The sequence below is a fragment of the Ixodes scapularis genome, unplaced genomic scaffold (assembly GCF_016920785.2).
Source record: "Ixodes scapularis isolate PalLabHiFi unplaced genomic scaffold, ASM1692078v2 PGA_scaffold9__187_contigs__length_104089568, whole genome shotgun sequence".
Taxonomy (NCBI): domain Eukaryota; kingdom Metazoa; phylum Arthropoda; class Arachnida; order Ixodida; family Ixodidae; genus Ixodes; species Ixodes scapularis.
The window spans coordinates 31,542,888-31,566,025 of record NW_024609884.1 but is presented as its reverse complement, the minus strand read 5'-3'; the positions used below and the strand labels follow the sequence as shown (position 1 = coordinate 31,566,025).

Sequence of the window (23,138 nt, the reverse complement as noted above, 5' to 3'; positions counted from 1 at the left end):
AAATTAATTGGCATACATCGATCTGCCGTTGCTTCGCTGATTTGAGAAACGTAACTATTCAGCTTTCCGCAAATATCCGTGCTCTAATCTTAACTGATAATAGGAGTAACAGATGCTATTGTGCATATTTGCCGTTGATATTTGCCAAAGTAACGTTGATAGGTAGTCCCGTTCTATAGCAACGTTAGCAACACTGGAAGCGCTATATTAGCAAAGTAGGCAAAGCGTCCAATCCAATCCATATCAATCCTTCCGTGTGTCGTGGTGTGTGCTGGTCCACGGACCGCGACCTCAAGATCTCTGGACTGGTACCATTCAAATCGTTTGAGCTTTCCAGTACTTACATCAGTGTGGAAGTGCGGTCGTCGTTTTATTTTAACGATGGATAGGCGCAAGTTACTAGTCGCGCTTTCTCGGCTTAGCGGGCTTGGTACGCGTCGCATAAGCCAGCGCGCAGCCAACGTTTGTCGCGGCGGTCAGACCTGCGAGCGCTCGATGAACTTGACCTTTCCACGTCGAAATTTTTCGGCTGGTTGCTCGTCTCTGTTAAAAGACGAAGCCGTGAACCCGGATTCAGAGAAAGACGCAAAGTCCAAGCGGCCTCCCATGGAACCTGATGATGAAACTCGATCAATCTTGAACGATATCTGGCACGACTTCGAGTGTGTACCCACAAAACCGAACCCCGTCGGAAGTGGAGGGTCCTCTGGCGCCCCGACACCCGCGGTGCCAGCGTCGCCGAAAACAGAAGTCCCCAAGGAGAGGACCGACAGCGGCATCCAGATTCAGAACCTGCTCCATTCCGCGAGGGCGAATGCCAAGAAATTGTACTCGGATGAAGACGCCACGGTGATCCTGGACGCCGCCGAAACGACGACCACGCAACTTAGCGCCGGACAGGGCATTGAATACTTCCCGGAGAACGTCAAAATTGACCCGTTTGAAGGGTTGAACCTTGAACGTGAGGACGAACTCCTTCGTAACTCTGCTTGTGCATAAGAAGCTGAAATTTCTGTGATCTGTTTGATTGGTAAGGTTAGGTGCTCAATATATTAAGATAGATACTGGTTTACGTGTTATAAATGAACAAATACTGGTTAAGGTTACTTCGGGGGTAATCCCTAATAAACGTCAAAATTTTCTTAATATCTCATCGGAGGCTGCACATTTCGAGGCCTGCTCTTTTAAATGTGCATGCAAGTTTTTTTTTTTTTTTTTTTTGTTTTTTACTACGGTGTTGCGCAGACATTTACTTTTTGCTTTTTTTCTGCTTAGAACGTTTGTTAGTTAAACATTTGCATGTTGTTTCAGGGAATACAACTTTTGGGGTAAGGCTACATTGCACTAATGCATATCCTGAGTTACATTCCCCGGAACCAACTAATTTAAAGAAACGGTAAATCAACTTTATGATTTCGAGCAACGCTTACATTATATTTTGTGTCGTACATAGTTTTGTCCGATGTAGTGAAGTTGTTTTTTCTTTTTTTTTTCTTTCTTTGTTGCTACCCGTGCTCTGAACTAAACAATAAAGCTTAAAACTGAAAAATTGCAAAGTTATCAACGGAATAACTCTATACTTTTAAATATCATGTGTGCAATAAACTTTACTACGCATGCAACATCAGAAAAATTTGGCATAACCTACTAAAGTGACAATTTTACCAAAAGTGTACTCTCCCAACGTGTCTAACAACACACAAATAGTATTCCATGGTTCAAAATACTGAATTTTCTGTTATCAATTTAATGGCCAATTCGTCTGGGCCCGCATCGCACCGGTGCAGTGCGGTTCGTGGTATATGGAAGGCTAGAGGGGAGCTTCCCCCTCTCCCCGCCAGCCTCTCGTGTACTAAAGTGGAAAGAGATTACTGCACTGGACGGGTGCGGTGTGCCCCAGACCAATAGGCCATAAGTTTGTGTTTCACAACCCCTTATGTTAGTGGCACCAAGAAGCTACAACAGTGCAGTCCCAATGCTGAGAAAGTATTGGATGCTATAAATTTCTCATAGTGCACCTGAGAACACTAGTACTAAATATAGTACCTACACATAATTGGGGTAACCATTGATCACAGGCTCACCTGTTGCTGTTAAGCAGATCTGCAGTGCCAAAGCAGATTAAGGTCCCTTATTGCATTCCTTCTGCCTTCAGTGTGCTTTTTAGGATTGTATAAGTATCTGAGTTTTCTGGTGCTACAGGGCTCTTAGAGTTGATTATGTTTACCACCTTAAAACAGATGCGAGAGAGCTTGGATCAAATTTCCCGTTGCTCGACAGGTATGCTTTGAGAGCCCTAGGCACTCAAAGCAGAGTATTAGCTCGTTTTTGTTGAATGTCCTCTAGCATAACTTGATGTTGGATTTTTAAGTCGGTATTGTTAAAGTGAATTTGAGCATGTGATTTCTTTTTCCCAGTCTAGAATCTTGGAGTAGAAAAACAAATTAATATGAAATGCAAAATATGAACGTGGGAAGTGTCTAACATATGAACTGGTTCCAAGTGTTAAAAATTATTTTTGATTGCAAAAAAAAAACAAAAAAAAAACCTGCAATTATGATTTTTTTTTTTTTTTTAAGCCTGATGTTAAACTAGTTAGGAGCAAACTTATCTTTGTTTCTGTGGGGATTAGCTCCCACAGCCACTGGGTTCAGTTGAGGAAAGGGGACTGTGCAAGAAGGAAATGGGACCATTTATGAGCCGGGCTGGGAATAGTTGTGTATGCTGGACTTTGACATTTAGCTTAGATAATAGGCTCTTGCTCAGAGTATACTAAATTTATTACGAGAAATTGAATAATGAAATTCTGTCCTGCTTTTCAGGTGGGGAGTCCGGAGTCTTTGAAGTAGAAGAGTTGGTCGAAGTGCTCAGGGATGAGAAGCTGACAGACATAGCCGTAATTGCGGTGCCAGAGGAAATGGTGTACACGGACTACCTTGTGCTGTGTACAGCAGTATCACCACGTCACTCCCGTGGTGTTGCAGAATTCCTGAAAAAACTGGCAAGTATCTGGACTGCTCTGTTACAGCAGATATTAAACCATCTAGCACAGGGGTGGCCAAACCGCGGCTCGCGAGCCGCATGCGACTCTTTGCTGGTCACGGTGCGGCTGGCGGATCCCTCGTAAGGGGACCCCCCCCCCCCCCCGTCCCTTTCCGCGTTTCCCCAGGAAAATGGAAATGATTTCAGAATCGGCAGCCTTGTGCCCCCATACGTACAGTCGAACCGCTTTTCTCTCGTATGTTTCCACATATCCGGTTTCTTTCATTGTTCGAGGGAGTTTGCCAGACCCTAGGGGAAAGGCATCAAGGACAGCGACTGTCAAAACATGCATGCACTTTGGCTTGGGGTCGAGGAAATGTTCTGTCTCGCGGCCTTTGTCACTCGCCGGTGATACTTGTCCCCTTTAGGTAATGGATGTTCCCTTCATATCGTTTATTGCTGAAGGTCGCGGAAGCCCGGGTTGACCTCATTCATAGCTTTCACTAGTCACAAACGTTATATTCAAGTTCACAAAGGACCAGGAACATTCTCATTATTTTTACCGGCTTTCAGTTGTGACCCGCAAGCTCCTTTTTTATGCTTTCGAAAAGGGGGGGAGGGAGGGGGGGGGGGATAACCAGGTAGCGGTGTTTGTTTTGCCCCCCCCCCCCCCCCCCCCCCCCCCTTTTCAGAGGCTCATAGAAGTTTCGTGGTTACCTTTGCGGCTTTTAGGCCGGGTCAGCCTGGCCACCCCTGATCTAGTAGAAAACCCGAATATGCGCGGTATGCTTGCTGGACCTTTGTGTTTCAAGCTAGACAGTAAGGTCGAGAGAGGGCAAAAGTGAAGAAAATACAAGTAACATGGTAGCGATAGTTGAAGGCTTAATGACACAGCATAAACAAGGGCCACAGCGATCAATGCAAGATTTTGAGGGAGTAGGTGGGATGTTAAGGATAAGTCCCTTTGCAAGAGGACAACAGATGGTTTTATTATCATATCAGATCACAGTTGTCTGCATATATCTGATAGTTGCTCTGAGATATGTTGGTAGTCTATACAAATTAAAAATATTAATGAGAGTTCCTGCAGTGCATTGCAGGTTAACACCGCAGCGTTGCTTCATGCAGCAAGCAATCATTGTACTATAACCAACTTTTCTGAGCATATACACTTCCATGGGTGTCTAGCAACTAACTGAAATTAGAAATTCTTCTACTACTCTCTACACATACTTTTGTGTTTCTGCTACATGTTGTCTTGCTCTTCTTTTATTTACTGAAATTATACCCATGCAATTTCAAACGGTTAAAAAACAGTTAGTCAGAAGGCATACATGTAGCCATGACTGCAGATGTTTCAATATACGCATATTGTACTATAGACCTTAGCAAAAATCGCCTTCTGGGCTGTTGCTCTGCTGTGCAGTATATCAGACGCTCTGCATGCATCCACAGCTCAGTGACTCAGTATCTGTCCTTCCCTTCGAGCGATGGAAAGGTCTATATTAGGCATTTACATAACTTACTATAGTCGGTTACAAGTCGAGAAGGTAGAAGCTCCTCCCGTGAGCACGATGCGCCCGTTTCAAATCCATCCGCAGTCGAAAGAATAGTTCCCTGGAAACGCCCCTTGTTCCGCTTTAATGAATAGATAATGGCTACAGTGTGATGCCAACTTGTCTCTGACTCCCACGTTTTAAAAAAGTGACCTTTGTATTCATCGGAGAAAGAACCGAGCCCCTGAAAGTGGCCTTTGTATCCATCGGAGGGGGAACCTAACCCCCCAAAGGTCGTATTTGTTTCCATCGGGGGGTGGGATTCTAATCTTCTCGTGGCTTCCATAAGGTTAAGTCAAAGTCGAAAGATAAAGCAAATATTCACAGGAAGGCAAAGCCCTCTCCCGCGTTGGCCACGACGTCACGGAAACAATGGGACACTACTGGATGCGGAGGTGGCGGAGAAATATAAGAATCCCTTTGAGGGGCATTTGCCGCTACCTTCTTGACCTGTAACCTACCATAGGTCATCGGGCATGCCTTCAGTGACTGAATGTTACGAATTACAGAATTTCAGTCAGTGGGTATTTCTAAATTCAAACATTTGTTCAGTATTGTGAAGATGCTGTCTCTTCCTTCACAATACTTGAAGCATGTTACAGTTCTGTCTCTGCACAGCTCAAAAGCCTTCACATAATTTGTATGTCATTGCAAGGTACAGCTCTATATCACGGACCATTGTGTGGTGTACCGATCCCTCATTTTTTCTTTGCATACAAGTGAATCCACTAATGATAGATGTTTGTTTCATTGTTCACACAGTACAAGCGCAAAAAAGACAAGACTGATCCAACTCTGTTTATCGAGGGCGAGCAATGTCCAGAGTGGAAAGTCCTCGACATGGGAAATGTTGTTCTCCACATCTTCCTGCCCGAGGCACGTGAGCATTACGACATCGAGACCCTGTGGACTGTCGGCAGCACCTATGACGACCTAACTCACAGTAAGGATGACCCGGTCTTCAACATGCTGCAGCAGCAGATACAGCTGCTCCAAGAAATTAAGCCCAAGGATGCCCAAGATCTCCGGAATACGGCTGTACAACATTGATTTAGTGTGTTTTCTTTTCTTTTATTTTTGCTAAGCTCTCAATATTTTAACACTCAGCTTAAGGTTCAACTGAAAGAAGGTGAAAAAAAAAAAAATTGTTTTCCAGTAGTATTACAGTTGTTAAGATTTGTTTTATTTGTTGTGGGTGTTGCAGTGGACTAGAGGTCCACACTACAAGTGTTACTGTGGCAGTTACTATTATGAATAAAAGGTTGTTTTGCCTTTACGACTTGCTTGACTGCTCAAGCCCAGGTACCACTTGGTAACTGCCAATGTTTGTCCAAGTGGCATGACTGTTACAACAACAAAAAGCACCTAATAGCTTTCATATTCAAAGGGGTGGAGATAACTGCACAGGATGTCAGTATCATTTGCTTCTTCAGGGAGTGTCTGACAGTGTAGGCCAGTGTTATCTGCAGGAACACCAAACTGGTTTTGAATGACTGCTGAAAATCCTCTTCCCCCCATTTGGCATGGTTACAAAAAAAAAGCAGTTCAGAGGCCTACATTTTGTTAATTATAACTAAGGTTTAGTGTTTTTGGAATATGTTGATAAACCCCTAAAATAAATCCCCGAGCCGGTTTTCTTGAAATCTGGGAAAACTAAAGAACCTCCTTCTGGGTCCTTTGATATTCCTAGTCTATATATATGATATAATTTCAAACCTTAGACTATTTGTAGACGACTGAATTATTTATATAATTAATTCCAACAATATTAATACTTTACAAAGTGATCTCAACAAAATTTTTAACTGGTGTGAGAAAGGGAGGGTTATTTTAAATATTAAAAAGTGCATTCACATAAGATTTACCAAGAAAAAAAAGATGCTTAATAATGAAATAATTAAAGTTAGCTTGCACTTAAAGTACTTGGGTGTTATGCTATCCATTAAATTGTGAAAAAGAAAATTATTAAAAAATCAAATTTGTATTTAAATCACTGTAGGTAGAAAAAGTTTTTTTATAACTAGATGTATTTTCAGACATACAGATGAATTGATCAATTCACCCAATCATTACAAACAATGTAAAATAATTGCTATACACTTAAACTTTTAAAGTAAGCTCACTACTAGAACAAAAGCTTATTTTTATTTTATTAAATATTAATCTTTTTAAAGTTTTGGTTTGTTTACAATAAAACTACTTTTTTGTCCGATTTTAACATTCCGATTTGTTTACAAAATGACATAAGGCAACTGACGAAGTGGAAGGTAGAAAGAAAGTTCAACACTTTGATTTGCTCGAGCTCAGCCTGCTATAAACTTTTCTTGTTGATGAATCTTCGATTTAAACACAAAACAATTGCACATAGAAAACATTACATGATAGACAAATGGCAAATAAGAATATTTTGGAGATTATTTTTGTAGGAAAGGCAGTGATTTCCCTATGCACCCCTAGGGGGGGGGGGGTGTTCACAATTTGCAACAACTCCTCTATCCTCAATGCCCCCCCCCCCCCCCCTAAAAATTTAGACACACCCCTAATTTCAATTCCTGGGAAAAGGTTTGATTTAAATAATCATAGCAAACGGATGTTATTAAAAATTATGATTTAAATCGTCTTGGATTTTATTCTCCACCCTAACATGAAAGAGTCATGTTGAAATGATAGTCCTCAATTTAATTAAACCTTTGACAAGCTTCAACCCGATAAAGTAAGCTATATTTTATTTTTATTCGTCCACGCATTGAATATGCTTCAGTAGTTTGGGTACCCCACCGTAAATATTTAACAAAAACTTGAAATATATAAAATCAATGTGCTAAATTATCATGAATTCGGAGCAAGCGTCACCAGCATGGAGGCGGCCTTGCATTAGGAGTTGCTTAGTGAATGAAGAAAATCTTTGAGCCTAAAATTTCTAGATGATATTTATAAGATAAACTCTCTATTAGTAAAAGGGATGTTTTACAGGAACTGTTTTATGTATCGGGAAGGGCGAATGACTCAAACTCCGACCACACTCCTTTCACACCTGATGGGTTTTCTTTCTTCCCCCCGAGAAATATTAAAGAGTGGAATCAGCTGCCTAAAGATGTATAATATTCTTAACGCGTGTTGGTAAAGTATACTAGATAATAGAAAGAATAAAACATAGGACCAAACACAGACGAGTAAAGATATATCTTGACAAATTTTCTATTGTTAAAATGATTCTTCGACTTGCATTTGATAGATAGTGCTTTTATTTTCTTAGTCATTTTTGGCAGTGCGTCTTATATCCCAGTTGTGCTATATATATAATTTTTTTTAAAATTCCAGTGATGTTTTTATGAATACTTTTTGTGCATTAGAAGTTGTGTACTAGTTGTGGTTTGGTGTATTTTCATATATACAGTATATATATATATATATATTCCAGTGATGTTTTATTAATGTTTGCAAAACCGACCCTCTGCTAAAATGCCTCGCAGTAATGCAGGCTTCTTTGTAAATAAATAACCACGAATTTGAACAGTCTTGAAATACGAAGCACCCAATCTTTATACGAGAAAAAACCTTAAGGCCCATCAGTTTATTTTGCATTGATCTGGAACACGGGCCACTTCTTTTATTTGGGAGTTGCACCCCTTGTCCCATTTCTTCTTTTATTGGTAAGAGAAGGAAATCGGATGTTCCCTTGTGGTTGGGAAATCCAACCCCCTTATCTCCAATAAACACCAATATTTTGTCAAACACTGACTCTGTCAAAAAAAAAACTTTCCCTCCCTCTCCCTCTCTCCCCCCCCCCCAAAAAAAAAACAACAAAAACAAAAACAGCAAAACACACACTATACTATATGGAGCATGTGTTTGATATGCGTCAATGTGCGACTCAGTTAAAGTTAAAACAATGCTTAAACTGGGAAAACACCGATTAAGGGTATGGACAAGTGTCAGCGTCAGTTTCCGACGTGCCTTCTGCTGCTAGTAAGATGGTGGCACATCGGGTTGACTAGGCCGATATTACTGTCATCTTGCTAGGGTCAAACTAGCTCCACCTCAAGAGCTCCCTCTCCAGTCCAGCAGCTCTTCATAAACTTTCCTTGGGCTCCTTTAGAAAATCACCTGCATTAAATTATCCCCAAGATCAAATATTATATTCTACCTGACGTGGCATGGTGGGGGGCATTGATTAGCACAAGCAAACACAAAGCTCTGAAAACTGCTTCAGCTAAGCCAACTTGTATGAAGTAACAGGCCCCAATGCTAAGCATGCATGAGATTACTTTCCCCACGGCAATGATGCCCAAGAATCCATAATTCCAAATACAAAAACATCAATATGCACAGATACATATACATCCACAGAAAGTTTGTTACCAAACAACTGCCCAATGAAGTGGTTCCCAGGGCTGCAAAGTTTTCATAAAAAGTTTTGATAATTTGTGAACTAAAAAAGTTCGGCAGAATCTAGTGGAAATGGAACCGCAAACAGAGAGCAAAGCAAGAGACAAAACAATTCAGCTTCTAGTGACCTCCAGGCCACTTCATATAAGATTCTTAAAACCAGAGTGCAGTGCCACAAAGGAATTAATATCAACCCCATTCCCAATGCCACAGAAATAAAATTTTCGGGGCCTTGCACGCCTGACATGCCCCAGCAAAGGACTGGAGATCTGATGCACAAATAATCTCAGCTACACACATTGCAGTAAGCCTCAGCCATACTGTGGTCACCTTGGGCAGGTTTCAAGCTAGGTTGGTCTGTAGGTTGTCATTTTGCCTCGAACTCAGAGGCGGCACCGAACACCACTGATGACAACATCAGTGTAGAGCAGGTGTCTCCAAACCTTGGCCCATGAAAGAATGCAAGAAACCCTGGTCCCAAAAGAAACTGCATCGTAACGCTGGTCCTCTCATTGTATTAATTGAACACTGTCATTACCACCATCACCATCCATAGTACCCTACTTCATGTTTAACTATGTTAAAATTACTTTGCATTTTCATGTACCATTGTGCTTCACGTCCTCTGTCACAGCTATTACATATTGTTAGCGTTAGCTTTATAATTATGTCTTTTGCACTGCACAAATGTCCCAAAGCTTTCATATATGCCTATTGGGCAGGAGATCGAACTATAGGGGGCGCTCCAACCATTTTGTTTCCCCACACTTCGGTGTTTACTCCACACAAGGCCTGTGCACATGCCCACTGGCCTTACGGGCATGTCCATGTCATCTTCTACAATAGAGCGCGGGGCACAGTGCAATGTAAAAAAATACTAACTATCAACGAAGTGACATTAAGTGCCGGATCTATTCCGAAAGCAGTCGTCGGAGAATGCGAGCTTGACCCACTTCGGCTTTTGTGCCGAGCTGGACACTGTGCATGCTGCATTGTTCATGCAGGCCAGAGTGGGAACAAAAGAGCCCCTCCTCCCCCTCACCGGAGAACACAAACTCTAGCCGAACGCCGCCGCCGCGTTCGGTTATGTCGGCCGAGCGCCGAGTCGTTGTATTTGTTGTCCCCATCCGTGTAGTTGTAAAGTTAACCGCTTGGGGCGTCGCAATTTCTCCTCCTTCCCAATAGCGAGTTTTCTAGGTCACAATTGTTGTGCAATGTTATTAGCTAAATTATTAAATTTCAAATTCTAATATATGTACTCATTGACCTCAATTTTCTTTGTAAAACTAACATTTATTTATGTGCCTAAATTCTTATGAAGGATTATATATTTAGATTTTCGTTTAGAATTCCTTCTTTTTTTCCTGGCCCTCGAGACAGACCGTGAATCCGGCCCCTTATCCAAAAAGTTTGGAGGCCCCTGGTGTTGTCTTGGAACAAGTTTATGCAAAAACGCACACCATGTGAATTAGCCTGAAAGGGACACAGCACTAAAAAAAAAAAAAAAATGCTTTCCTTTACCTGCCTGGTTAAGACATGTCAAAATGCATCTTCCCCAAGAAAAAAGACTTCTGCAATATTTTCAAATTCAGACCAATTTCGTCTGCTGGAACGTGCCGGCTCTAAAAGGACTCGTGTGGACAAAGTACAGACAAAACAGAAGCAATTTTGGAAGCCATTGGAAAAAAGAAATATCGGGGTTTTGCACGCAAAGCAACAGACTATGAGCACGCCCCAAAGGCTCGTTGGGGAAGGGACCGCGCAGGCTTTGAACCCTGCATCTTGTACTCCGGAGGTCGAAAGGGAATGTCTCGGCCATGGAAGTGGTCCTTCCATTGGCCGAGTGAAGCATAGAAAAGAGGCACATCCCCACATACCTTTCCTCTGTGCCTTTGTCCTTTGCACTCCTTGAAAAGGCGATAAAAAATATGGAGGGCGCAGAATGTGGAGCGGAGGACAGCTAGTACATTGCTGCCAGGGTGGCATGTGCCTAAATTATGTTGCAGCATTATTATAGTTTGAAAAAAATTCAGGAGAAAAGGACATCTTGTAACATACATGGCCTACCCAAAAAGATTTATTGGGATTTATTGCAAGATTTAAAAATCCCACAACTAGTTGCAAGACTTGGTCTGCTTATCAGTATGTAAAAAATTATCTGCTGTAAATATCAATAGGATTGCTACCCTTGTGAATAGACTGTAAGTAGTAGCCTTGTCCTTCCAGAGATCATGCAGAAAGCATTCAAGTTTTGCTGTTTTTATTGTTTATGTACTTTGTATATAAGATTTAAATTACACAACACCACAAACACTATGTAACAAGCAGAAAGGAAAGTGTTATACACGTGCAGCAAAATTGAAATTACATCAGCAACAGAAGGGAAAAAAAAAAACTTGTATATCTTGTCCAAACATATGCTTCACAAAGAAGCAGTTTCTGGTGCTCCAAATGCAAGAAACAGGAGCAACCTCTTATATTCCCTAAACGAGAATGAAACTTGGTAAACTAGAAATCTCGCCTCCTCCACAGCCCCTCCCCCAAAACTGAGGTCAATAATCAGGGGAAAAAAATATGAAGAAACAAAACAAAATGTCGCACATCCAAGCAATAATTCAGCCAACCCAACACTGTGACGTCAACCAAAACAGTTTGATGTTCCTCCCACCTCCCTGCCCACTTCCAAGCTTAGAGTTGGAATGACAGTGGTCCGACCGACATACCACCAAACAGCCACACAAAATAAAATCAGGGTGGAGTTTTCCTTCCAGAAGTGAGAAGGGAAGTCACAGAACCTACAGAATGCCTCCACATAAGTCCAAAGATCTTGGTTAAGTGAAACACACATGCACACACATATACACACACACACACTGAAAAAAGAAAATCAAAGAATGCCTCAAGAAATGCACAGAAATTATGCAAGTCAACCTAAGAGTTGGGTGACCATTAACATTTGCAGTATGCCAACACATTATGAAGTGGAGCACCCCAAAGCTGCATTTCATTGGCCTCAATTTGTCATTTTTTCTGAAATACTAAGTAGACTACAAAATGACAAAAACAAATATTCATGCCATAAGTGGCATTTTTACTGCAATATAACTTGCAAAGAAAAACAGTTCAATACCAAAAGGCTAATAATTTAAATGTTGTAAAACAAATCATTACTAAAAACAATTAGCATCTTTCGATCCGCTGAAAATATATGCATGAAATGCCTAGCCCCAAGAAATAACTAACTGGCTTCCCACGCACCACGACCTGAAATCATGCAAGTGACAGGCAGGGGGACAAAAACCTAAATTTCAAATAGAAAAAGAAAGAAAAAAAAAATCATTTTTCGAATTTGAGTTTTTTGGTTTTAGAAATTAATTATACACCCTAAAGTGCGAAACACATGTACGACGAAACCGTCCGACCCGACGTGCGGACTGCCGGAATGACCTTGGGGGGCGAGGGTTTTCGTAGCATCGGCGAGCGTTGAAAACCCTCGCCTCCGACCGTCGTATTACATGGTCGGACGTCGGATTGGACGGTTTCGTTGTACATGTGTTTCGCGCTTTACACTAAATTTGATAACCATACACCAAATAGTTATGTTGATATAAAATATTTTCAGCACATTGTGAGGCTGTAAAAAATTTAAAAAGTTCTATGTTCGAATTAATTTTTCTCAGTTCCACTTTTTGCTGCAAATTTCATACGAAGGAATATTTTGTTTGAAGGTAATGCATCTCATTATTTAAGGTAATGACTCTTCCTGAATTATTTGCATTTGAATTATAAAAACTAGATAGCTCGAAGTCCCACATTCCCCACTTTATATTCAAGCAGTCAAAATGATGCTTAATAGCTTCATTTGCATATCAGAGATCTCTTAAAGTGTGACACATCTTATGCAGGTATGTAAAATTGTCCCAGAGAGCTGAAAATTTGCACAATACACCGACATCTTATGTTAAATCTCCGTTGCAAATTTCACTCCGATCCCTTGAGTAGTTCAAAAGTAAATCTTTAGCCAGTGCCCTTAACAAACTTCAGCCACAGCATTTCTCAAACATACCTCTTTACACCACAATACTCATAGGCAAAAAGTAAAAAACAATCAAGTCATAATGTCCAATAGTCATTCCTGGGAGCTGGATAATCCAATTTGTGCAAAAAGGCTTCAGTCCTTCTGGAAAATCGTCATCATACCACTTAACCACTATGTACCAACCCTAGATATTCAACATATGAACAAGCATGGATCAAGCAAATGGGAAGTCTTTCTCATTGGAAACTATATACAGATGTATGCATGTGCAAGCGAGGCAGGTGTGTGAATGCACATGCATACACACACTGCCTAATTGTACTCGCTTGAAGAAAAAAAAAAAAAAAAGAGCAATGCAACTTTTGTACAGCCTCTGGAACACAATCACAAACTTCACCAAACTGCCTGCCAGCTTAGGAAACCAACAAAAGTAGGCCGGCAGGGACAGACAGACAGATGTCGAGTCCTCCGAGCTAAGCAAAACTTAAAACAGAGGTGGGGATGGAGGAGGGAGTGAGGGAGGAGTGTACACATCAATAATTAACGTCATCGCAACCACTAGTTGGTTAGCTAGGCTTATGTGGCATAGCGCTTTGTCCAGAGCCGGGCAATGCGGTCGTGCTCCTCTCGCTGCTGCATGAACTGAGTGGCAATGCTGCCCACCAGTGGGTCCGCTGTGCAAGGAAATGTAACAAAAGCATGCTCAAAACAAATAACCATTGTTTTTTTTTTTTGTTTTTTTTTTTTGTGTGTGTGTGGATGAAGTAAAATTTATCTACAGCCAATTCATATGGCATCCAGCTTTACACCCTGAAAACTGCAAGAAAGCAGAAATCTTAATGGGTAGTATATGCAACATGATGCAAAGATAACATACTTTCAGTGTTGGAAGTACTGCAAAATACAGAGGAAGTGGCCACCCCACTCTCAGTGAAAACTAGGTTAATCTAGACATGGGCACTTGACCGGTCAAACCAGGAGCTAAACGTATAATAGTGGTCGCTTCAACGAAGTGGGTGCTTCCGCTGTATTTTACGGTAGATTGTGTGACACGACATGTAAGCTACATTTATTCTATCAGACTAAAACCGGGGGTAGTCAAAGTTACTAGTATCAAAACAGGGAAGAAACCACAAGTACTAGACTCACTCTGAATACAAACAAGTCCGAGGAATTTCAAGAATTAAGCTGACATCGATGGAGCTGTTCAGACTCAAGAACTCGCAAGACCCTTACCCAAATATTAATAATTAATTTCATAATTTATATAAATAACCCAAACTAAACAAGATTTCCACCGTGAATCTGAACTTTAACAAAATATATATATATTTTTTTTATTTTTTAAAGATGGCAAAATGCTGTACTAGAGAGAACTATGAAATGAATTCTGGATTGAATAAATGATTTTAGATTGAAATTTTACTCATTGCATATTGTTTAGTAGGTTAAAACAAAAACCAGTACACTAGGGTAGAACACCAAAAGCCTGCTTTTCGCTATGAAATTTTAAAAATATAGCAAACTATTTCTTACATTCGAAAGCGCTCCGTTTTTTCACTGCAATACATCCATGGTACCCACGCACGTCAGCCAAAAATAGCTCACGTGTTCGACACGAGCACTGCATCACTCGGACATATGCGCTCGTCAACAATCAACCTGTCGACAAATATTTGGATTCGCGTTCGTGGCCAATGAGTGCCTCGACGGCAATTATCACTTGCAAATGACAAGTTCCATGGTGTGCTAAGCACGGTGAAAGCTTGGAGTCGTTGCATTCCAAAACCAACACCGTCAAAGTTGACAATCTGACATAACTCTTTTTTACGTCGAGGAAAGCAAAATTCATTAGACTGGCCTGTCGTGGAAGTCCGACCATGTCGACAAGAAGACTGGGAGGGCTGTCGCTGTAGTTCAACATTTATCGACGACTGTATCAGATGCAAGAAACACGAACGGCTGACCCCGCCAACCCTCGGACGGCTGGGAGAGCTTCCGGTTCCAATAAAATACTACTACGTCACAACCACATAATTTTTCATTTCACTTTTCAGTGAGGAAAACTAAGGAGGAAGAAGTTCAAGAATCATTCCATGGTCCCTTCAATTTTGCCAAGTATAGAAGCCTACAGTCACTATGTTTTAGAGGTCAACAAATATGATAGTACATGTCTGCCTGTGTAGAGAATGCTGCATACAATGTAGTAACGTATGCCTAAACTTTAAAAAAAAGAGATAACGTGAGACTACATTACAATCCTCAATACCATATTTGAGTACAGAAAGGCGATCAAATCACACCTAAAGTGCAACAACAGCTTGTGTGGCTATTAGCAATGAATGCAATTACCCAAAAACACCAGCAGGAGGAGGAGACACTCAATGTCAACAGAACAAAATCATGACCAGACCAGCATGCTTACCTGGGTTGCAGTCTGTGAGTAGAGAACATATGGATAGCAGAACTTTGGAAATGGTCAGGGCAGGACTCCAGTTGTCCTTGAGAATGTCTAGGCATATCACTCCCTGGCTGTTGATGTTGCAATGATAGATGCGAGTACGAAATGTCACCTGCCATGGAAAAGAAACCACATATTACACAAGGCACCCAAAATAAAACTTGATATCAAAAAGGAGCAGTGAAATTTTTCAGAATCTGAAACTTGGGCACAAAGTCTTTCAGGAATGGGTTGCCTTGAATGATCCCAACCAAAGCTCTTAAGGACCAACCCAATTAATAAAATTAATTGCTGTACCTATAGTGTGTGAAAAAGATAATAGCAATTCAATAAACAAGACATAGCTGTGCTATCATACTTATTTTACGACATAACTTAAGAATGTGTAGCAATTTTTAGAGCAAATTTTTATCACGGTACCTAACTGACAAACTTCCGAAATTCCAGAAATAAACTACCATAGAATACCGTTATCCACCCATTCCGCACCAAGCGCCCACCCCCAAAATTTGAAACATCTGAAAAAAATATAGACAGTACAAATATATGCAAAATTGATGACCCTCACGTGCGCCCATCTCTATTTTTTTGTGATTATCTTCAAATTTTGAGTGGGCGCTTGCTCGGTGTGTTACAGTAAGTGTGATATCCAAGTAGTAACTTCACAAGTATACACGTTTGCAAGTTCGGCTTCAGGGCGCCGCCATCTTGCTTGGTTGGGGTGCGCTTGGACGCATCATAATCTGATTCGAAGCCTTGCAAGGCGTCATAATCGGATTATGGCCGTGCCCAAGTGCACCTCAACCGAGCAACATGGCGGCACCGAGACCGGATTTGCAAACATGTATACATATGAAATGCACAAAAACTGCTTTGTCAAATTAAAAAAAAAAATCTTTTACAATTATATGGGACAACTTTTATTTATTTAACTAAACCATTTTGTTCAGTTTAAAATACTTGTGGAATTTACCAGTACAAGCGGGCATCAAATAAAATGCAGGACATCAACGTAGTAACAAAAATTCAAACCTCCTATATAGTTTATTTCACTTTGTGCGCAAGTGAAGCTACAAGCTTGAGCATGTTGCCTTGAACAACGCTTGCACTGCACAAGCTTGGCACAGACGCTGAAAGCCCAGAGCTCGCTCTCGTAACTTTCACTATGTTTGCACTTGAGGTGAAACAAGTTCAGCACCTCTGTCCCTGGTTTACGAGACATTGAAAGTCCACCAGCTCTAATCCGTATTGGGCATTATTTCTACAGGACATCACCTTTGGTGGCTTGAACGGATACTCTGGACTGAAGTGGATATCCAGAAAGAACACCCCACCCTCGTAGACAGATCCTGGTGGGCCGAGAATGGTGGACACCCATTCATACAAGTTATCTCCTTTAGGGCCCGCACTAGAGACGAAGGAAGAGAACCATACAGTTAACACTCCACGCTTCTAAGTCAGGGTTCACTCTCACATATTGACAAAGGTGCTCATAAGATGCACATAAAAATTTGTGAACACCTTTTAATCTCCGACACACCGGATTCACTGATTTTAGGGCAGGTCGAGGTTGTGAGAAAAAACTGTTACACATTTTTAGCTACATCAGCAAAGTTTGTATGTACACTACACGACACTGTTTGCACAAACAAGCGATTGCCAGTTTTTCTCCCAGAATTGAAAAACCGTCATCAAAAACTACTATAATCATTTTCACCTCAAGAATCATAGTAAAAAAAGTCAGACTCCTCGCGGAGCACTACTAATTTCTCTCTTTATGCGGGAGTAAGATATTTGTAGGTACATTTTAGAGTAGACAAACAACCAAATCTTGTAAGAACCTACTTCGTGCAGCGTATTAACAATGCACGAAACTAGCTTTTTTTTCTGGAGTACACGACACGACACGATAGTGTCGTGGAAAGTGCTCATTTTGAGCACCAACCTAAGAGGCAAAATTTTATACTATTTAAAGACATGTCCGAGTCAAATGTGAAAACGCATCAATGTTGTGTTCGCGCTAACAGTGTCACGCAGTGTACACCTTTTGTAATGATAGCCTAAAATCTTTCATGAAAATATTAGATGAGCTAGTAAAACCAAACTATACAGAAATCAGCAGCTTTAAAGTAGGTTTCTATGCCAATTTCTGAAGAAAGAAATTGACTCATCGACATGCTGTCATTCCTTAGGCAACACCATATATTACAAAGCAAATTCAATATTCATAATAATGCAGCATTCAGAATATATACAGAAATAAAGTACTAGGGTAGATAATTGATCAAATACAGCAACAAACTTGGCAAATACAATTAAAAAAATCGCTAGGATATCATTCAGCCACTTCTGAGCAACGATAATAAGTGTAAGCAGGCAAGTTCATGAGAACCTGGCCGAACTTTGCGGGAGGCTATGGCACTCAACAAAAAAAAAAGAGGACGAGAAAATTGCACCGTGCTTCCACTGCACAAGTGGATGCACAATGTTATCACATTCCACCTAGCACAGCACTGGCTAAGATATTTCAAGACAAAGTCCAAAGAGTTTCAAAGACCCAGAATATACCAAGATTTGCAATGCATTAGCACTGCTTAAAATTAGTGCCTTCAGTTAAATTAAAAACGTTTCTTGCAGCACCGGAGACCGGCGAAATGTTTTGATTGATAGACCTTCCATGAAAAAGGGACGCAGAAGCGATCCCTTCCCCACGCATTGGTGGAACCTAAAGTCACTGGATCCTGGGAAAATAGCGCCATTGCCTTCCCTACCTGCTAGCCGCACACAAACGGATACTAACATACAAAAGACCCAAATCTCGCAAGGTGATTGGCTAATCGCCCTAAGTTCCCATGGAAATCGCCATCGTGGTCCATTCAAATCTTCGAAGCTTCCAGGGGGTCGTTCTAAACCAGTCGCGCCAAGATCACCATGGAGCATCATCGTACTGGAAGCGTTCCTCGCCAATATAGGAGTCTTTGGCACTGTGCATGCAATCAACTTATTAATCATGCCCATCTCCATGGATCTCTTACAATTATATTGTTCTTCTTGCGCATTTCAAGACAGTAAACTTATTTTTCAGTGCCTCCAAGCACCGACACAGCATCTGATGGTGGTACGAACGTGTACGCTTGTTTCGCCGGTGTGTGGCTTGCAAAATCTCGGTATACAAAAAAAAAAAAGACTCAATAAAGCTACGTGTCACCAGCGAATCTAGATCGGCTCACCAAGAACGGAGGGGTCAAGGAAAAATTGCTCATTCCACGGACCAAGATGGCGACCACGCGGGGAGCTTGGGTTACTTTCCCAGGATCCAGTGACTTTAGTGGAACCAATATAACGAGTACGGGACCTTGGAAGAAGACATGCTAATTTCATGTGCCACCAAAAGGCACATGTCTAAATCTTATTTTTATAATAATAATAATTATAAAAAACCGACCACAAACGCGAAAAATAATCGGAAGGCTTGCATCGAGTCGCGTTCCTTACTATGCACACTGATAACGTTTATGCACCAGTCAAGTTGGTTCCGAGTGCATCCAATACAAACCCCTCCTCAAGTTTTTGTAGAATCCAACAACTGAGGGGAGACTTCAAGCACTGCCTATGGGCAGTGGTTTTGTTTTGCAATAGGAAAATGCTTACTACCGCTTGTGTAATGCTTCCAGGTGGACGACAGCTAACAGTCGTGGTAACCGAAGAGCGGGGGAAAAACGGGACGAACACCACAACGTTGGAGCTTTGTGTTGTCCGTCCCGTTTTTCCCGGCTCTTGAGTTACCATATCAGTATTGAACCAGCTCGCCTGCACACTTGCTTTGGTTCAACAAACAGGTTTACCTACAGCCCAGTCAATAACGCCACGGGCATGCACCGGAAAGTGCCTTCAAAACGGTTCAGTCAAACGTAATGACCAGACAGATAGTGCCTTCAAAATGGTTGTGAATCGTAACGACCAGACCGATACTAATTCGAGCAGCATGCGAACAAGTGCAACACAGAGGAACAAAAAGAAAAAGAAACACCGGACAGGAAAAGGCCCATGGCTACTACTCTCACGTAAATGAATAAATAACATCACCTGCAATTAGGCGGTGGGTCCAGCGTAATTTCCGCGAGTTCCTTTTGGATCCTAGAAAAAAAAAAAAAAAAAAGTTCAGCGCCGCACGCTTCGTGCAACACCTCGACTGCATACCAGCCGCTGATTTTCAGGCGTGTACAGTGAAAAAGAGCACACTGGAACGGATATCTTATGCAAGGGCAAGTGGTCCCCGACGTGGGTACCGCCTTAGTCCTAAGAAGGAACGATTGACACACTCACCTCTTGGCACTGGTACTTAATGACTTCGACATGTTCGGACTCAAATTCGTGCCGTCTTGATCCTTCCTTGGGTCCTGATCTTCGACCGCGGAGCTGCTTCTTCCAGGGGGAGATTCAGAACTCGGAACGTCCAGCCTGGGTATGACCACCGGACATATCTCACCAAACGTCACTTCGCAACTATGCCCCCAAAGCAAAACAAAAAAGCACGAACAAAACAGAAACCCACAGGGGTTAAGACGACAAGGCTGGACATATTAATCCTGGCACCGGCCATAAGGCAACATGAAAAATACGGGGAGCATGAGGTGATGCCACCAGCCGAGATCACGATTAGGAACGCCGAAGTGCTCACAGCCCTAACAAAGACAGGAGTGGATGCCTGATCCTATTAGAAAAAATACACCCACACGGAGCGTCCAAGAGCCCCGTAATCAGTCCACAACATTTAGATTTCGATCAGCTTTCGTAGAGCTACCGGGAACTACGACGTTCAAGAAGTACTACAAAACAAATCACGACTCACAGAACGACAGCCACCCACTGTGTACAGAACGTCGAACGCTGTGCCGCCAGGCCGGCGCAGCCGTAGCCTTGGCTATTGTAACGCGCTCCGGGCGCCCGAGCGAGCGAAGAAGCGAGAAAAGAGCGACCGATGAGCGAAAAAGAAAGAGAAAAGTAGGGTGACGTCACGGCGACGTCAGATATGTTGATCACCCCGTCCGGCAACTAAGACGGGTAGAGCCGTTAACATCCATGCTCCTTCGGTGCGCTCTTTCTGGTCTTTCTGCGCTCAAGCGTACGGTTCTTGTTTCCGCCGCCTCAAAACATGGCGCTGCAATCGCCGCCTCTACCGGGCCGCCCCTACTTGCCCCTAGATGGCGCAAGTTGTCCTGTCTCCTTCCGGGCGTCCGGTTCGCGCCCGCTCGCTACCCCCCCCCCCCCCCCCCCCCCCGGCCCCCGGCCCCCGGCCCCCGGTTCGCTTTCTTGATTTAATTTCTCGTCGATTTCATTCTCGTCTTCTGGGGCTTTTTTTTTTTATATCTTTGTTCATAAACCACTGTAGCGCAACTTCAGAGAAGCTGCTCCTCAAGTGGGTAGGAGGCAAGGAGCACACACATACTTTTCATACATTCTTTATTATTTACACAGATCTCATACATAAAATGTAAGATAAATACAGATAATAAAATTTACGGAACAATAGAACAGATAGCACGAGATGCAAAAAAAGAGCACAATGAAAAAAATATACATTTATAGAAGACATCGCACCACCACAGTTTTGATCAGCAGAAACTTCAATGTTTCGTGGACAAAAAAAAATTTTTTTTTTGTTACTCAGCTGATAGATGATTTGTTTTACGGTTTCTGTGCTTTCCTATTAGCTACAGACATTTTCAAATGAGGTTTTAAATTCACCAGGGTTCATAGCAGCTGGAGAACTTGTAGCCGATTGCTGGACAGAGGTCTCCGACTGTTCTGTCATGAAAGCTCTAAGATTCTTCATCACATCATCCTTGTATATCAGATTGAGAATGCACGCCAGAAAGCACTCAAGCTTGCCCAAAAAAGTAAGGCAAGGGTCTGTGAGCAAAAGGAGAACACCAAAAATGCCAGTGTCGTCCTGTGCGCATAGCACGTGGTACGGTTCGATCTGCCTGCAAATTTCAGGTGCAACGTCACTCATACGTAAGTAAAAACGAAAACAAACGTGTGCTAAGTGCTGTGTTTACGGGGTTTCTGCCGCACGAGACTGAAAATCGCAACCAGGATTGCACCACATGGAACGGGCTTGGAACGAAAGCGACGAAAAACGAAACTTTACCTCTCGCTTCGGAACATCTTTCGACAAGACTTTCGACTTGTTTGAGTTCCCGCACCATTTCGCAGAACAGTAGCGCCAAGGTATCCTCTTCCGAGAGCACCAGAACTTTCGAAGTCAAATTAGCGCGGACCGAGCGAACACCACGTTTTCCGCAGAACACTCGGAGCTGACGATCACGCTCAGCGGCTGTCGGAGACCGTTGCTGCCGTTGCACCGGTGGCACCGGTTGCGCCGTTGCCGTTGCCATGGCCACCGGCCCGGCGGCAAAGTCGATCGTAACGCCATATTTTGAGGCGGTGAAAACAAGAACCCTACGCTTGAGCGCAGAAAGAGCGCCCCGAGGGAACATGGATGTTAACGGCAGTACCCGTCCTAGTTGCCGGAGGGGGTGATCAACATATTTGACGTCATCGTGACGTCATCCTGACTCTTGGCGGCCTCTACCGAGGTTTCCTTGAACGCCGCTGGCTGCGTGAGCCTGGTGCCGCCGCTTGGCCAGCTTGGCTGTTCTCAGCTGCGAAAGCACCCCCTTTCCTCCTCTCCTTTTCGCGGACGCCGCTCGGGCTCGGCGGCTCGGCTGTTCGCCGTTCCCGATCAGCGGTGCAGCCTCCAATAAATCTCGCGAGTTATCGCTCTACCCTTCAGGCAGTTCTGTGCTGTGGTTCTGTGGTCCTTATTATATGCCCTGCTAGAAATTTAAGCGTTTTTTTTTTTTTTTTCTACTTATCAAATGTTATGGCGAAACACCCACATATTCTTTCATATTTTTTACCCGGAGAAAGAATGTCGTTACTTGCTAAATATCGGGAGTCCGCTTTTGAGAGAAAACAATTTCTTAGCAGCGTGCACTGCAATATTCACCGAAGTCGTAATTAGGTGGCTAATGTAGGATTTGGAAAGTTTCGGTATGCGTGATTATGTATGTAACCACGATGTAATTGGGTTGTGTGTATGTTTATACAGCCTGAACTTGGTCTGTCTCAACGGGCGTCGGGCGACTTGTCTCACAGCTGCAGATGAGCAGCCTGGGGTCTTTAACGCGCACCACGCAGTAAAAATACACGACCGCACACCGCACGCCGGTATGTTCATCCAGCTCGAAACGGGCAGGCGTGGGGATTGAACCAGATTGAACCCATGATCCCTAGCTGGGTGCTGCAGCGCGAGCTTTCGCTCCACGTGCTCCGAGTTGGTGTGCGCTAGCCCACTCGGTCACCGACTTTTTTTTTTATTTTTTTTTTTTTTTATTTTAAATTGATCTTTATGTACATGTTTAAAAAAAATTCGTTCACACTTCCTCATGCAATAAAAGTGCAGAAAAAGCACAAAACAGCATAACACAGTGTGCAGCGTGCAAAGTAACACAAAGCGACACAACAGTTCACGTGTCTAATCCGCAGTTCAAAGGCCGCAAATGCATAGGCAGTACTAACCCTGGAGACCGCCGCAAGGCAAATGGCGTGCCTCTACTTGATGATGGCAGAGAAACCGCGCACTCCGAGCCGAGCCTTCAGTGTTTCCCCAACACTCAAGCCCCTCCTGCTCTGTCGTCGCAAT

At 42.6% G+C, this 23,138-nt stretch overlaps 2 protein-coding genes across 3 annotated transcripts; one reads left to right on the top strand and one right to left on the bottom strand.

The window, feature by feature from the left end:
• Positions 1 to 85: 85 nt before the first annotated feature.
• LOC8034366 lies at positions 86 to 5,812 on the top strand. Its single transcript, XM_029968475.4, has 3 exons — positions 86 to 961; positions 2,823 to 3,001; positions 5,301 to 5,812. The coding sequence occupies exons 1-3, from the start codon at positions 382 to 384 to the stop codon at positions 5,586 to 5,588; spliced, it is 1,047 nt and encodes a 348-aa protein (XP_029824335.1). The 5' UTR covers positions 86 to 381; the 3' UTR covers positions 5,589 to 5,812.
• Positions 5,813 to 11,170: 5,358 nt separating this feature from the next.
• Positions 11,171 to 21,868, bottom strand: LOC8034367 (ubiquitin-conjugating enzyme E2-24 kDa). Of its 2 annotated transcripts, none has more exons than XM_040222761.2 (6): positions 21,582 to 21,868; positions 19,754 to 19,888; positions 19,514 to 19,564; positions 16,703 to 16,835; positions 15,392 to 15,539; positions 11,171 to 13,640 (listed from the first exon to the last, which is right to left on the bottom strand). In XM_040222761.2, the coding sequence occupies exons 1-6, from the start codon at positions 21,596 to 21,598 to the stop codon at positions 13,543 to 13,545; spliced, it is 582 nt and encodes a 193-aa protein (XP_040078695.1). In that variant the 5' UTR covers positions 21,599 to 21,868; the 3' UTR covers positions 11,171 to 13,542. The 2 variants fall into 2 exon arrangements, with proteins under 2 accessions (XP_040078695.1, XP_029824326.1); XM_029968466.4 differs by lacking the exon at positions 21,582 to 21,868 and adding an exon at positions 20,280 to 20,378.
• Between the last annotated feature and the right edge of the window lie 1,270 nt (positions 21,869 to 23,138).